A 14,630-nucleotide genomic window follows, 5' to 3' on the forward strand; every position below is an offset into this window, starting at 1 on the left:
TCCCTTCCTCTCTGGGGTCCTGCTAGGACCCAAGCTTCATGCAAGCATCCAGCCCCTTTCTTCCCCGCCCTCAGGGCCTTAGCGTCCTGACTGTCTGCCTCCTGCCCATCAGGGACACCAGTGAACCGCGTGCCCATTATGGCAAAGCAAGTACTGGATCTCTATGCGCTGTTTCGCCTCGTGACAGCCAAGGGCGGTCTGGTGGAAGTCATCAACCGAAAGGTGTGGCGGGAAGTCACACGCGGCCTCAGTTTGCCCACCACCATCACTTCGGCAGCCTTCACTCTACGCACCCAGTGAGGCGGGGTGGAGGGGCGCAAGGGTGGACGCGGGGCGGCGGGGCGGCGGGGCGGCGGGGCTGTGGGGCTTGATTGGCGGGGCCCTGCCTTCCACTGCCACTTCATCCGCCCCGACAGGTACATGAAATACCTGTACCCGTACGAGTGCGAGACGCGGGCGCTCAGCTCCCCGGGCGAGCTCCAGGCAGCCATAGACAGCAATCGGCGCGAGGGCCGTCGCCAGGCCTACCCCAGCGCCCCGCTCTTCGGCTTGGCAGGCCCGCCCCCTCGGGCAGCTGTAGGCCCCGCTTCGGGTCCTGGCCCCGCCTCGCCCGCGCCGGTGCCTGCCCCCACGCTGGGCCCAGGCCTCATCCTGAGCAACGCTGCAGGCTTGCCGGCTCACGCGTGCGCGCAGCTGAGCCCGAGCCCTATTAAGAAAGGTGCGAGAGGAGAGAGGTGCAAGTTTAAAGGGTGCCCAGGGTCAGCGCACGCCGGAAGTATCAGGAACATTAAAATGTAGGGGGGCACTGAGATACGGAAATTGCAAGATCAACAGGGTGCTAAAGTTTTGGTATCTCTACCTATAGGGGTTCTGAGGTTTGGGACTAATAAAGCCTCGAGAGCTCTGGGGTACAGGTTACAGCTGTATGGGGCTGAAGCTTGGGAAAAGGACCTTTATCTCCTGCAGCTTCATTCCCCACCTGGCTACCGACAGCTCCTATTTGCATGTGGTTTGTACCTCTTGGACATGAATTACTTAACCAAGAACAAGAAAACCCTTAGACCAAACTAGACATCTGCATTGTGCCCTGGGAATTTTGCACTTTCTGAGCCTTAAGGTTGAGGCTCTGAAAGGAAAATGAGACTGAACTGGCTGCGTGAGCTTGGGTAACATCTTTTAGTCTCTCAGGCTTGGGCAGAAACAAATGCAACAACAGGTTGGCTTAAGGAGGCAGAGGAGCTGAATTACCATCTTCTTCCAGAGGAGAGCAGAATTCCTGCCCCTCGTCTGTCACTACCTGTGGGCCTCACCCTGGGACCTGTACGGAAGAAGATGGTGCCAGAGGAGCCTCCAGAGAAGAGGGCTGTGCTCATGGGCCCCCTGGACCCCCCTCGTCCTTGTGCAGCCCCCAGTTTCCTACCCCGTGACAAGGTTCCCCTGAGGGGTGAGAAGGGTTTATTGGAGAGGGGGTTTCCCACGTGTGAACTGAGGGAGAACAGACCCATTACCTCATAGGTGGCAAGGAGGTGGGCAGACAAATCCTTCCACAGACAACCAGATGGGGCTGAAGTGGGAGGGGGCTGTCTCTAGGAATGGCGTGGGTGTGTCTAAGCCTGAAGCCTGATTCCTAAAAATGTGACCTCCCTGCCCCCTCCTGAACAGAAGAGCGGCTGGATGAGCCTCTCAGTCTGGCAGGCAGTGGCATCAGCAGTATCAACATGGCACTAGAGATCAACGGGGTGGTCTACACTGGTATGGGTACTGCAGGTTGTCTACACTGGCATGGAGTCAGGATATTCAGGCTGGCATGAGGACTTTAGATTTTTACAGTAGCATGAGGTTCAGGGATATCTGAACTTGCATGGGTACAGATTCACGGTGGCATAGTTTACAGCGGGGTAATTTGTAAGGCATGGGGTTTAAGGCATGGCCCTGTGGCATGGTTACCATGGAATGCTTGCCTTGTCATGGGCCTATGTTCAGTGTCAATATTTCTTGCTTAAGATTATCTACATTGGTATAGGAATCTCTCATTGACCTGAGGGCCTTCTCCTTACAACCATGGAGGCTGGGTGGCACGGGTGTGTGCGTGGTGTTTTAGTGATCGGAACACTTACATTTTTTTCCCTTTTTCTGTGTCCCACCCTCTCTTGCTTGTGTTTACCTTTTACCACCTCCTACCCCTTTCGCCAGGTGTTCTCTTTGCCCGTCGCCAGCCTGTAACAGCTTCCCAGGGCTCCACCAACCCTGCTCCCCCACTCTCAACAGGACCCCCTGTCAACATCTCACCCTGAGAACTCCAACTCAGAACTAAATCCCAACCCCATTGCTGGGGTGGGCCACGTTCTCACTTTGATTCTTTCAAGATGCCCACTGGGGCCCTGATTGATATTGCACCCCACTTCCCTGCTGAAGGTTTTAGTTTGATGTTTCATCTACCTCATTGTAAAAGGAGGGCACCTCCTCTTTGGCCAATTCCAGCAGCATCTACCAAAGAATTCTTTCCCCCTCCTGTGCCCCTGCATCAGTGTCATCTGTAGCACCCCACCTCAAAAGGTTGAGTCAACCCTGTTGCCCTTCAGGAGCCAGGTACAAGTTGGAGTGTTATGAAGGAAATGCCCCTCAGGGCACATCTGGAAAATAAAGTTTCAATCCCTCCCTCTTCAGTGCTTTCTCTTTTTGTTTGGGCCTGGGAGGTGGGAATGGTGTAGTACACAAGCAGCATTAGCCTATATTTTTAGAGGTAAAGGCAAATAGCAAAGAAGTTTCTTGAATCAGACTGCTTGAGTTTAAATCTTGATTCTTCACCAGAGTGCCTTGGACAGATCACTTATGTCATCATTATTATTACTAAGAATACTAGAATTTGAACTCAGGGCCTTCACATAGAAATACAGTCCCCTTCCTGCACCTTTGTTTTGTTTTGGTTTTTGGTTTTTGAGAAAAGGATCTTACTACATAGTCCAAGCTGGCCTATGAACTCACTATGTAGCCCAGGCTGGCCTCGAAATTGTGGTGATCCTTCTGCCTCAGCCTCCTGAGTGCTGGGATCACAGGTATGCGCCACCACAGCCAGCTTTTTCTTTTTCTTTTTCTTTTTTTTTTCTTTTCTTTTTCTTTTTTTTTTTTTAATAGGGTCTTATTAAGTCACCAAAATTGCGATCCTCCTCAGCCTTAGAATGCTGGAATTGCAGGCATGTACCATTCCACCTGGCTCTGGTTACTCAGTCTCTTAAACCTTAAAAGACACCAAAAGTTTTTATTCAGACATCTTCCTAGTGATCTAAGTGAATGTACCTATTTTGGAATAGGTGTATCTATATGTGCAACTTCAGAGAATGTGTGGAGAAAACTCTGGTATGCTAGAATTAGAAGAAGAAAAGCAGAATGTTGTCAACTAGATGCTAGAAGCCAGGACTGGGCCGCCGACAGGTAGCGTTGCCTAGGTAACCAGACAGATTTGGCTATCTTCCAACGGTGCTGTCAGACCATTTCCGGCTTTGAAAAGCTCATTCGTGACGCCACTTCCTGTATTGAGGCCAGGCTGCACTTGGATTGGCCAGCCTTCTTATTTGGGTGGATCTTCCACCCTGTCAGTTCCCCGCGGCGGAGGCAGTGCTGCAGCTGTGATGGCAGCCCTGACGGATGTACAGAGGCTACAGGCCCGAGTGGAGGAGCTGGAACGCTGGGTGTACGGACCAGTCGGAGCCCGCGGCTCGAGGAAGGTAAGAGTGTGCTCTGATAGTCCGTTTCTGGGCCGCGGCAAGAGCCGTCCGCCGCTCCAGCCCTCGGGACGGACGCAGTCGCTCCCGGGCCGAGGTCTACAATCAGGCCTTTGAAATAAAGATCTGGGGCTAGTTAGAGCCTGTTGGGAGCTCGAAATCCACTCCCCTGGGCGGGCGGGGGCGGGGCTCAGCGAAGGTTAGGCCTCTTTGGACTGGGACTGGGACCCCGCCCCAGCCCTCGGAGACAGCTCGAGGAGGCTTGACATTGGTGAGAAGCTGACTGACTAATGAGAGTTTCGGTGAGATCTAAAGTCCACAGTGAAAGTGCCGACCCAGAGCCCAACAGAATTACTAGCCAAAGGAATTGTCCATGGGACCCCAGAGGAGGCAGTGCAGAGTTGTATAAGGAAAGCGCAAAGGGATGAGAGAGAAAGCCTGAGAAGGTCAGGATTACGAAGGTCAAGGGTCGGGTACCGGGTGTTCAGAGTGGGCTGCCAGTCGACAACAATGACTGAATTTTGACAGGTACGACGCACAGGTACACTAGTCCCTTTTCCTAAAGGGAAAGAATGTTTATTGAAGAATTTCTCATGTCATGTCAGGCATATCCTGCAGCTAAGGAGTCAGAGGGATGGTATCAGTGTGTACACTTTTTTTTCTTGTTTATTTGTTGAGACAGGATCTCACTATGTAGTTTAGGCTGGCCTCGAACTCACTATGTATCCCAGGCAGGCCTCGAACTTGTGATGATCCTCACTCTCCCAAGTGCTATGTTTACAGGTGTGCACCACCATACCCAGTTGTCTGTACACTTCTTGTGGAATTTATTGTCACTGGCAGATTGTACTCACATTTGAAAGCTAACTTCTCTTCTTGTTTTATCTTGACTCTAATTTTGATTTCCTGCTACCTCTCTGGCTGCTGTTTTCAGTCTTATTTGCCTCACACACATATTTATTCTCTAAAATCTGGGTGAGCTCTTCACTCCTCTGTTTGACCCTTAAGTATTGGAATTCCTCACCTTCTACACCCTAGGTAAGCTCATCCACTTCTGTAATTCCAGCTACTGTTTATATGGCATTACGTCTCCAATGTGTATTTTGGTCCAGATTTCTTTTCTTTTTTTTTTAGGCAGGGCATACAGCCAAGGCTGGCCTGTAACTCGCAGTAATCATCCTGCCTCAGTCTCCTAAGTGCTGGGATTACAGGCATACACCACCAGGCTCAGCATTCAATCTATATACTTTTAACTCTACATCTAACTTGATTTTTTTTTGTATTCCCTACAAAGATTGCACCATTATTGATACCCTAGAAGTTGGGAACATTAGAGCTTAGGTGGAGGAGATAAGGCTGGAGATAGGCCAGCCAGTAACATCTGTTCAGTCATCTAGCCATGAAGTAATGAAGGCCTGTGTGAGGTAATTGCATTTCTCATACTCAAACCTAGGGTTTTATTAACCAGGGAATATAAAATGTCTTAGTGAGACAAAATACTCAACACTCAAAGTTAAAGGAGGAAAGGTTTATTTCAGCTTACAGTTTGTAGAGGTTTCAATCCATAATAAGGATCTCACTTGTGTAGCTCAGGCTGGCCTGGCCTTGTGGTGATCTTCCTGCATCACCCTCCCAAGTGCTAGCATCGAAGACATGGCTACCACACCCAGCAGGATAAAGGTTTTTTTTTACTGCTTCCAAGCCTTGAACCAAATGATATATTTAGAATTAACTTCCATACCCTTTACAGGTGGCTGATGGTCTGGTCAAGGTGCAGGTGGCTTTGGGGAACATTGCCAGTAAGAGGGAGAGGGTGAAGATTCTGTACAAAAAGAGTAAGTGCTTCCTTGGGGTGCCTTCCCATGCTTGTGATTCCTGGGACCTGATTCCTAGTCAGTAGGTCACTAGAATAGTCCTATGCGAAGACATTCCCCTACTGAAGTGGTGAGCTAGCTGTGCTTTTCTATCTAGCAGATGAATCACAAGCCCATTTCAGTATCCCAAGTTATGAGATAAGAGCCCTGCCTGAAAGTTTCCCTTGGTGAAAGGAGGGGAAGAGAGAAGAGGATATGATATTTCTCCAGGTAGAGTTTAGAAGCAAGAAAAAAATTAGCCAGTGTGAGCCCCAGGCTTGATTCAGCCCTGTCTCTTTAGTTCTGTCACAATTAGTAACTGCTCATCAACTAGAAATCAGATGAAGCTCTGGCTCCTATTGGTGGCATTGAGGGAGAAAAAAGTCTTCTCCCAGGTGAGAATAGGTCAGTGGAGATGCTTGAGGCCTCAGACTGCTGGCAGCAGTTGTTTCTGGGTCAGCCAGCAGGTAATGACAATAGAGAAACAAGGACATAGGACAGGGAACCTGATAGATACACCTTGTGGGTCACTGTGGGTGTCAGCTCCTCATTCAAGGCTCTCCCTAAACTTCTTTTGTAACACTGTACCGTTAGTTCTGTGTTTCCATCTTGGTACTTTTCTAGTTGAAGATGTGATCAAATACCTGGACCCTGAGTACATTGACCGTATTGCCATCCCTGATGCCTCTAAGCTGCAGTTCATTTTAGCAGGTAACGCTGGACTCTGGGTGCATACACATCTGAGGGTGCGGGCTGTGAGAGAGCTGGGCCCCCCTCTCCCATCTCATCATAGATATAGCTCTGAAAACTGCTGTCTGGAATTCTGGCCTGGCTGTGGGCTAAGGTCCAACGTGAGTCTGTGGATCCTGTAGTAGACTCCAGGTCCCGGATACCGGTGGGCCAGCAGCGGTAGGTCATGGGACTAGTCACAGTGGGTGCTCCTCCAGTGTTCTGTCAACCACCTGCCATACAAGTTTCCTACAGAACTTTTCTCCTTCTGATCACTGAACAGAGGGTCTTCTAGGAAAGAGTGAAGGCAGATAACATCATTCAAGAGAAGGGAGAGCACTGGCACGAGTTTCATCTTTCATATGAGAAATCTGAGGGAAAATCCACGGTTTTAGGCAGGAATACCACTCCACCAGTGTTCGTTCATTCATTCATTCGTGCAGAATATACTCAGCTGGGCCTGGTAGTGCACGCTTGTAATCCCAGCTACTTGTAAGACTGAGGTAGGAGAATCACAAGTTCAAGCCTGAACAATTTAATAACCTAGTAATACCTTGTCTCAAAAGAAAAAGCAAGGTGCAGCTGGTAGCTAGGTGTAGGTGATATATGGTTGTAATCCCAGTACTCAGGAAGCTGGGGCAGGAGGATTGTCATAAGTTTGAGGCCCACCTGAACTACACAGCAAGTCCTTGTCTGACCTTCCTCCCTAAAAAAAAAAAAAAAAAAACATTTAATGATGAAGGCTTTATCCTGGATATTGGAAACATAATGAAAATCCAGAAAGTTCCTGCCATCATATGTACAATCAGAGCTAGAAAAACAAAGCTTCTGCTTTAGGAACATGAACTTGTAACCTGTCTATGCAGTCCAACACTGAAGACTAGGTAAAAAGGAGCAGTTGCCAGGGCCCCCCGAGAGCTCTTGGTCAATTGCCGTGGCACCAGCACCCAATTCAAGATCTCTTCGGTGCACCGACACTTGAGCCCAACTTGTACATCCTTCCCCATCCTTCCTGTCCACTACCTTGTGGAGTGGACATTCACTCAAAAACAAACAGTTGCACAGTTTTCTAAATCATTTTTACTTTGATCTTTCCTTCCTGCACATGGTCCCAGTCTCATCTTTATGACCTGTTTCCAGTGTGTCTTTTGCCTACTTTAGACCTCAGTGTCTCCTTTCCTTGCTGTGATCAAATCCTAATTCTTTAGCTTGCTCTCTGAGGCCTTCCAGTGTGCTGGGCCTGTCCTTCCATCCAGCTTTGTTTCTTGTGATCTCCCTGCTCCAGTTCAGCCAACTGAATGTTTTTTGTTATTGAGAAACATTGCATGTAACGGTTCTCTCTCTGTCTCTGTCTCTCTGTTTCTGTCTCTGTCTCGTCTCTCCCTCCCCCTCCCTTCCTCCCTCTCATTTTTTTTGAGACAGGATCTCACTATGCAGTTCAGGCTGGCCTTGAGCTCATTTTGTAACCCAGGTTGGGCTTGAATTTGCCTCAGCCTCCCAAGTACTGGGATTACAGGCATGCACCCCCACACCCCACTAGTACTCTCTCTTGAATGTCTTCCCATTCCATGAATTAAGTGGGTTTTGTTTTGCTTACTTGTGTTATACTGGGGACTGAATCCAGGTCATCACTCACGCTAGGCCAGGTTCTGCCACTGAACTACATGTCCCGCCCTGTCACCCAGAGATGGCCAGGCTGGCCTCCACCTTGAGATCCTCCTGCTATAGTCTCCCATGTGGCTAGGATTATAAGTGTGTGACACCAAGTCTTGCTGAATTGCAGTACACTGAACTCCCTGTGTATACAGAGTCCAGACCAGATCCAGTCTTCTCAATGGCCTTTCTCATTGCTGTCCCAGCTTTTCTGCTATTTTAATTGTCTGTACCTCCGAAAGCCAGCAAGCAGGACCTGCCTGGTATAGTCTGCTACGTATCTCTTTTGGAACTTCCTGGGGGCTTTTGGTGTGATACCCAAGACTCCCATGGCCCAAGTTGTTAGAGGCTAGAAAAAGCTCCAGATGTGTCAGAGAAAGGCATGCAAGAGAGGTGGGCGCAGGATAGGAATGTGTACCCAGAAAAGAAGCTGTTGGGCGGAATCACTCCCCACATCTCCAGGCCTTGCCATCACCCTGCCAGGGTGGCCCAGGGATAACAATTCCAGGTTTGTTTCATTGCTGTCTTGTCTTTACACTTCAGAGGAGCAGTTTATCCTCTCCCAGGTCGCACTCTTGGAGCAGGTGGATACTCTGCTGCCCATGCTGGACAGTGCTTCCATTCAAGGTACTTCTGCGGGACTGCAGCTCTGCTGTTGCTGCTTGGGGAGCTGGGTGGATGAGCAGAACTTCCCTGTGCCTCAGGTTCCTCGGGTTCAGGCTGGGTTTGCTCATTTTTATTCTCTACCCTGAGGGTTCCTGCCACCTGCACTAGGATTAAAATTCCCAGGGTGGAGAGTTGGTTTCAAAACCTCAGATGATGTGGGCCTAAGGACACTAACAAACACTAGCAGCCCTAAGTCTGGGGATTCTGCCTTGTACTCCACCCTTTAACATCTGTCCCTCGGTGTTATAGAACCCAGTTTTACTATTAGCCCTGCCAGATGTGTGAATTCTTCCTGCTGCACTGCTGAGAGTCTCTGGGCCTGGGCTTTGATGAGCAGGCAGTAGCTTTAATTGAATCCAGATACACATCTTGCCTGTCTCTGGAGGCATATTTCCCAGCTCCTCCATGGACCCAATGTGCTGGCTAGGGCTCTGGATGTTGGATTCCAAGCGGCTACTTTGTGGGTGTGACATACATCCTTGGTCCATCTACAGGCTTCCTGTTCCTTATCCAGGCAAACCTGACCCTATTCCACTAGGTACAAAGGAGCAGGTTCATAAGAGAGAAAACTGCATTTATCTGGCTCTGTTCATAGCACTTGGGTGGGTAAGGGCAACATTGGGGACTCCAAGGGTTTTTTCCTCTGTGCCTCCTTTTCCCTTCCCCTGTGGGTCCTGGAATTAAGACTGGGGTGGGCAGGGAACCACCCTCCCACTGGCTACAGTGGTCAATGAAGCCTGGCGTTTGTTTCGCTTCTCCACTCAATACTCTAATCCTGCTGAAGACCTAATAGACTATTGAGCAGTCCCGGGGGAGGGCACGAGCATCATGAGGCCGTGTGTGTTGTGTTTTACAGCCGTTCCCGAACATGCTGCCCGCCTGCAGCACTTGGCCCAGATCCATATTCAGCAGCAGGTATGGGAGGGGAGACAACAAGAGAAAGCCCAGCGGTAAGGCACTGCCTTCCCATCCTGCTACCTGGGGAAGGACCCTAAGGTGCTTCTGCTTGCAGACTGGGAGGTTTATCCTCTATCTTCCACATGCCCACCTCGAAAGGGGAATAGACCTCCCTGGGGCCACATCCCCGCCTCCTGCCTCCTGCCTCCGAGGGCAGGGCTATTTTAAGACACCAGAAGGTTGAAGTTGGAAATTTCTAGGAACCAGGTAATCCCAGCATTCTAGAAGCCACAGTGGGAAGGGTCACAAATTTGAGTCCAGCCTGGGCAAGTCAGTAAGACCCTGCCTCAAAATGTGAAAACAAATAAACAACAAAGCTAAAGGGCTGGAGATGTAACTCAGTGCAAAGGCCCCGAGTTTAATCCCAGTGGTGCACATTTACACATACACACACAGACACACACACAAAATCCTGGGTGTGTTACATCCTTAACTATAGCTGGAGGATGGAGGATTTCCCCTGCCTTCTGTTTTTCTGAGGCCCTAGTTTCAAGTTCAAAGAAATTCAGAAATTGAAACAGAGTAGAAAGAAACATACTGAGGGAAAGCTCACTTACTGTGCAGCCCGTCTCTCTCTCCATTGGTCTCTGAGTTGCTGGTAGGACACCCACCCTAAAGCCTGAAAACACCCATTGGCAATGTACTCCTTCTGTGCTAGATGTTACTTTTCTAATTTCTATGGGGAAAGATGGGGGCAGGAAGTTAATGGGAGATGGGGGCTTTGTCCAATTTCTTTTCCTGTCACTGGGCTTATTAGGACCAATGTGTGGAGATCACTGACGAGTCCAAGACTCTCCTGGAAGAATACAACAAGACTGTATCCTTTCTGCTCACCGTAATGGGTGCTGTCTCCAGGCTCTGTCTTTTTTTGTCACACCTCTAGCTCTCTTTCATCTCATTCCATCCCATCCCAACCAACCTATCTGTTCCTTGCCCCCTCACCCATATCCACTTTGGTGGATATAAAAAGTCTTTTCTGTTCTCACCTTGACCTATAATTAGACAATGCTTCTCTCTAAGCAGTTTGTGCAGTGGGATGAGCTGCTTTCCCAGCTAGAGGCTGCCAAGCAAGTGAAGCCCGCAGAAGAGTGACAGCTACTCCCCATCCCAGAGCAGCGGGCTCTGGGCCCTGTGCCAGTCTATCCAGGCAAGAAAGCTTTGTATTTATTGGATTCCAGGACCCCTATCTGCCCTCAGGTGGGGCTCTGAGGTCAGAGATCCAGTTACCTGGAAATTGTGCTTTGCAAAAATCCCCTCTCCCATCAGTGTATTTATTCCATGGCAATAAACTGTGGAGATCTCTGGAGAAGCTGGCTTCCTGGTCTACGATGACCTTGATGGTAAAGAGCTGTCAGCCTTCCGATGGACTGGAATAGGAGCTATAATCATTCTGGTTTGGCTTTTGGGGAGGTGAACAGCTTTCAGGATGAAGGCTGTCATTTGACTGATGTGATTGGGACATTCCTTTATGCATCCATTTATCCCGAGTTTACCAAGTCATGCCATGCCAGGTTGGGAAGACATGGTAGGGCCACCTAATTTCTGAAGTGCACAAAGCAGCAAGGGAGACAAGAAAGTCCTAAAAGGTGGGCACAAGGTCCTTTCAGACACGAAACAAGGGACTGAAGGGAAGTATTCTTGATGGGTGATATGTGAGGACTTTCGGAGCCAGGAAAGCAGTACATGCAAATGCACAGAGGAGCTCTCAGATTTCTCTCTTGGGAGCCCACCTGGTGCCATCAGCTGAGAAAGGAAGCCCAAGAGGTTTGGATGTAGAAAGTTTGAGGCGCTGGGAAAAGTTGGGAAGGAGGGGCAAGGGATAACAGAAAGGGACAAAGTGAGATTGGCGCGCACTCCGGGGGTTTGCTGCCCTCTTGTGGTCATAGGGAATGGCTTGGCTCCAGACGGACCTGCCTGCTGACTGCCTAACCCACGTAGTCTCAGTTTGTCCCTCAAATTGGATCTTGTCTAAATCTGAAACCTGGCACTCATCCTAGACTACTTCTCTATTCAAACAGTCGCCAACTCCACCCAAACTACCTGTTAAGTCTCCCAGTTTAATCTTCACTCCCGGTGCCATTTCTGTGGTTAATTCAATAAAACCATTTAAGAAGCTTGAGTGCCTGTCCTACTCGGCAGCGTGGTAACTGAACACGCCCCTGGGTGCCGTCGCCTCGGGGTGCTGTGAGGACTGTCCAGGCTAGTGTGGGGTACAGCCCGGACCCTCTCCTCAGGACAGCCAGAGTGGGCTGCACAAAATACGGCCCGACTGTCCGCTGCTGAAAGCTTGCTGTGGGTCGCCGGTGCCCACGGGATGGGGCGGAAGCACAGAATGCGGTAATTGGATCTCCTTGACACAGCAGCAGCGGCAGCGACCACGCCAAGTGCGCATTCCAGGCTCCGCCGTCGTTCCAGCAGCCCCTCAACAGGGAGCCCTGCTCCCACGGCGGAATCCCCGTCCCCGGACGCGAGCCTCCGAGGGCCGCCCTTATCCGCGGGCCCTCCCCGCCGTGGAAGCCTCTGCCCCACGCTACCGCGAATCCCGCGGTCGCGCCGCCCTGCCCTATCTGCCCCTCCCCTCCCCGTCTGCCCGGGGCCCGCCCCGCCCCGTCAGCCTCGGCGCGCTTCCGGGTCGGCGCCATCTTGGCTGCTTGGCACGAACGCGCGCTGGCGGCAGCGGCAGCGGTGAGGCCCTGGTGTCCGCGGGGTGGGGCCGCGGGCCGGGCGGGGACTCGCCTGCTGTTCCGCAGGGCCTGGAAGAAGCGAGCCGTGGCCACGCGCCCCCCCCCCCCCCGCTTCTGAAGGACCTGGGTTGATGCAGATCGACCCAGGTAATTTCGGGGCGCGGCTGCCCAGAGTCAGGTCTGCCCTCCGAGAACGCCGGGCTGGGAAGGGTTCTGGGCTGTGTCCCGGGGTCCTGGGGCTCGTGAGTGTACCCTGGCCTCTGGAAAGGCGAAGCGGGGGTCCCTGGCCCAGGAGGGCGCCCTCCCGTCCTGGGAGCTGGGAGAATGGCCATAGCCAGGCCTGTCACAGAAAGCTCAGTATGGGGAGTTAGATACAGCCTCCTGACTCCAGGATTTAGGAGCGGACCTGGGGCCCTGCCTAGAGAACAGGGGTGTGAGCGTGCAGCATCTCCCTGGGGTGAAGGAGGCATGGCCCCTGTTCTGAGAAATGGGCCCAGAGGTTGTGATCCCCTTTCTGGGAATGAGAAAGCGGCCACAGCCTGCGCGGGTGGAGGGATGGTAGAGGATGGCCTGGCGGTCACTCATCTGCTACCTTCCCGCAGCGGGCAGCAGGACGTGGACCCCACAGCAAGCCCATGGAGCACTACCGGAAAGCTGGCTCCGTGGAGCTACCAGCACCCTCCCCGATGCCCCAGCTACCGCCGGATACCCTGGAGATGCGCGTTCGAGATGGCAGCAAAATTCGAAACCTGCTGGGGCTGGCACTGGGTCGGCTGGAGGGTGGCAGTGCCCGGCACGTGGTGTTCTCAGGTTCTGGCCGAGCTGCAGGGAAAGCTGTCAGCTGCGCTGAGATTGTCAAGCGGCGAGTCCCAGGCCTGCATCAGCTCACCAAACTGCGCTTCCTGCAGACTGAGGACAGCTGGGTCCCAACCTCGCCTGACACAGGCCTAGACCCCCTCACAGTACGCCGCCATGTGCCTGCAGTGTGGGTACTGCTCAGCCGTGACCCCCTGGACCCTAGTGAATGTGGTTACCAGCCCCCAGGGGCAGCCCCTGGCCTAGGCTCTGTGCCCAGTTCCAGCGGTGGCTCGAGACCCCAAAGAAGGGCTCGAGACAACCGATCCTGAAGACCTGCTGAGCCAAAGCTATTCTCTAGGCCTGATATTTGGATTGACTGTGCCTTTTCCAGGAAGCTAAACATCCCCAACAAAGCTGGGTCCAAGAAGTTCTGCTCCCCCTGGCATATGGGGAAGGACCACAGTACGGTGAAGAGAACAGGTGTGGGGTCTCTGCTGCATTCTGGCGTGCTTGAGAAGGGCTTTCTCTGTTTTCCTCATACACTGTACCCCATCTGCCTTCTGATAGGCTTAGAGAAAGAGTTAGGAAATAAAGGTTCTGCCATTTATCGGATAAGCCTCTGCTTGGCTGCTGTGTGGAAATGAGATGCATGGGAGTCCCTGCCTTTGCCCTCTGAAGTGGATAGGTTGGAGACTGGGGAAGGTAAGCTCAGGCTGGAATTGGGAGGATCCAGTGTAAATAAAGAGGCACGGGCTGGATGTAGCACTTAGCAAGTGGTGCACTTGCCTAGCATCCATGAGGCCTCGATTCAGATCCTAGCACCGGGCATACACACAACATACAGAAAGCCTCAGTCAGTAATGAGAATCTATCTGGGCCCCTGGCTGGGTTTTGGTTTTTGTTTTTGGTTTTTTTTTGTCTTTTTCTTTTTTATCGGTATCAGGGATCGAACTCACGACTGCCTGCTTGCAAGGCAGGCGCTTACGCTGCTGAGCTAAATCCCCAGCCCCTCCTGGCTGGGTATTTGCCACCTGATTTGGGCTGGTCTGAGAATGCTGCCAGGTCATGTTTCTTCAGCTGTACCATGTGTTACAGTGGGATCATTTACTGACGCCCCAGCCTTCCTAGGTCTGAATTCTGGTTCTGCCACTTGGAAGTTACTGTTTTGTGACCTTTCACAAGTTACTGCTTGTGCCTTAGTGTTCTCGTTTTAATGCAAGATCCTTTACTTCAGTAGGTGTGGTGGGGGCATTCTTGTAATCTCTGAGACTGATACAGGAGGTTAAAAGTTCATGTACCATCTGGGCAGTTTAGTGAGACTATCTCAATTAAAAAGAAAAAAGGCTCAGTGTAGCTCAATGTGAAGGCATGGGTTCAGTCCCCAGTACCACACATACACAAAAGTGTGTCTCACAGGGTGATTAAGGGAATTAAATGAGATAAATATATTTGACAGATACCACTTGGGTATCCAGTGCTGTATAAATGCTTCATGCTATTATTATAAATGACTCATTTTATGGATGCTTTTTTACCATTTTAAAACACTCAATTGCTGGGAATAGTGG

General features: G+C 51.1%; 2 protein-coding genes across 7 annotated transcripts; both read left to right on the plus strand.

The window, feature by feature from the left end:
- The first annotated feature begins 3,525 nt into the window (after positions 1-3,525).
- Positions 3,526-10,889, plus strand: Dctn3 (dynactin subunit 3). 4 transcript variants are annotated; one of them, XM_063226226.1, is made up of 7 exons: positions 3,526-3,725; positions 5,473-5,557; positions 6,170-6,286; positions 8,501-8,584; positions 9,480-9,538; positions 10,338-10,397; positions 10,583-10,889. In XM_063226226.1, exons 1-7 carry the CDS (start codon positions 3,630-3,632, stop codon positions 10,670-10,672), a joined length of 591 nt encoding a protein of 196 aa, XP_063082296.1. In that variant the 5' UTR covers positions 3,526-3,629; the 3' UTR covers positions 10,673-10,889. The 4 variants fall into 4 exon arrangements, with proteins under 4 accessions (XP_063082296.1, XP_003470889.1, XP_063082300.1 ...); XM_003470841.5 differs by having other exon boundaries at positions 6,200-6,286; XM_063226230.1 differs by lacking the exon at positions 9,480-9,538 and having other exon boundaries at positions 6,170-6,282.
- A 1,076-nt stretch (positions 10,890-11,965) lies between these two features.
- Positions 11,966-13,677, plus strand: Rpp25l (ribonuclease P/MRP subunit p25 like). 3 transcript variants are annotated; one of them, XM_005004070.4, is made up of 2 exons: positions 11,966-12,442; positions 12,867-13,677. In XM_005004070.4, the coding sequence occupies exon 2, from the start codon at positions 12,900-12,902 to the stop codon at positions 13,389-13,391; it is 492 nt and encodes a 163-aa protein (XP_005004127.1). In that variant the 5' UTR covers positions 11,966-12,442; positions 12,867-12,899; the 3' UTR covers positions 13,392-13,677. The 3 variants fall into 3 exon arrangements, with proteins under 3 accessions (XP_005004127.1, XP_005004125.1, XP_005004126.1); XM_005004068.4 differs by having other exon boundaries at positions 11,968-12,411; XM_005004069.4 differs by having other exon boundaries at positions 12,177-12,265.
- The last annotated feature ends 953 nt before the right edge of the window (positions 13,678-14,630 follow it).

This window comes from Cavia porcellus, unplaced genomic scaffold (assembly GCF_034190915.1).
Source record: "Cavia porcellus strain 051 isolate PalLab524CR breed Dunkin Hartley unplaced genomic scaffold, mCavPor4.1 scaffold_1, whole genome shotgun sequence".
Lineage (NCBI taxonomy): Eukaryota > Metazoa > Chordata > Mammalia > Rodentia > Caviidae > Cavia > Cavia porcellus.

Excerpts from the sequence above, each read along its gene's own strand:
- Rpp25l (XM_005004070.4), top strand. The coding sequence starts at position 12,900 with ATGGAGCACTACCGGAAAGCTGGCTCCGTGGAGCTACCAGCACCCTCC.
- Dctn3 (XM_063226226.1), top strand. The coding sequence starts at position 3,630 with ATGGCAGCCCTGACGGATGTACAGAGGCTACAGGCCCGAGTGGAGGAG. Across the intron at positions 3,726-5,472 it reads GAGCCCGCGGCTCGAGGAAG|GTGGCTGATGGTCTGGTCAA; the intron begins GTAAGAGTGTGC and ends TACCCTTTACAG. Across the intron at positions 10,398-10,582 it reads TGGAAGAATACAACAAGACT|ACAATGCTTCTCTCTAAGCA; the intron begins GTATCCTTTCTG and ends ACCTATAATTAG.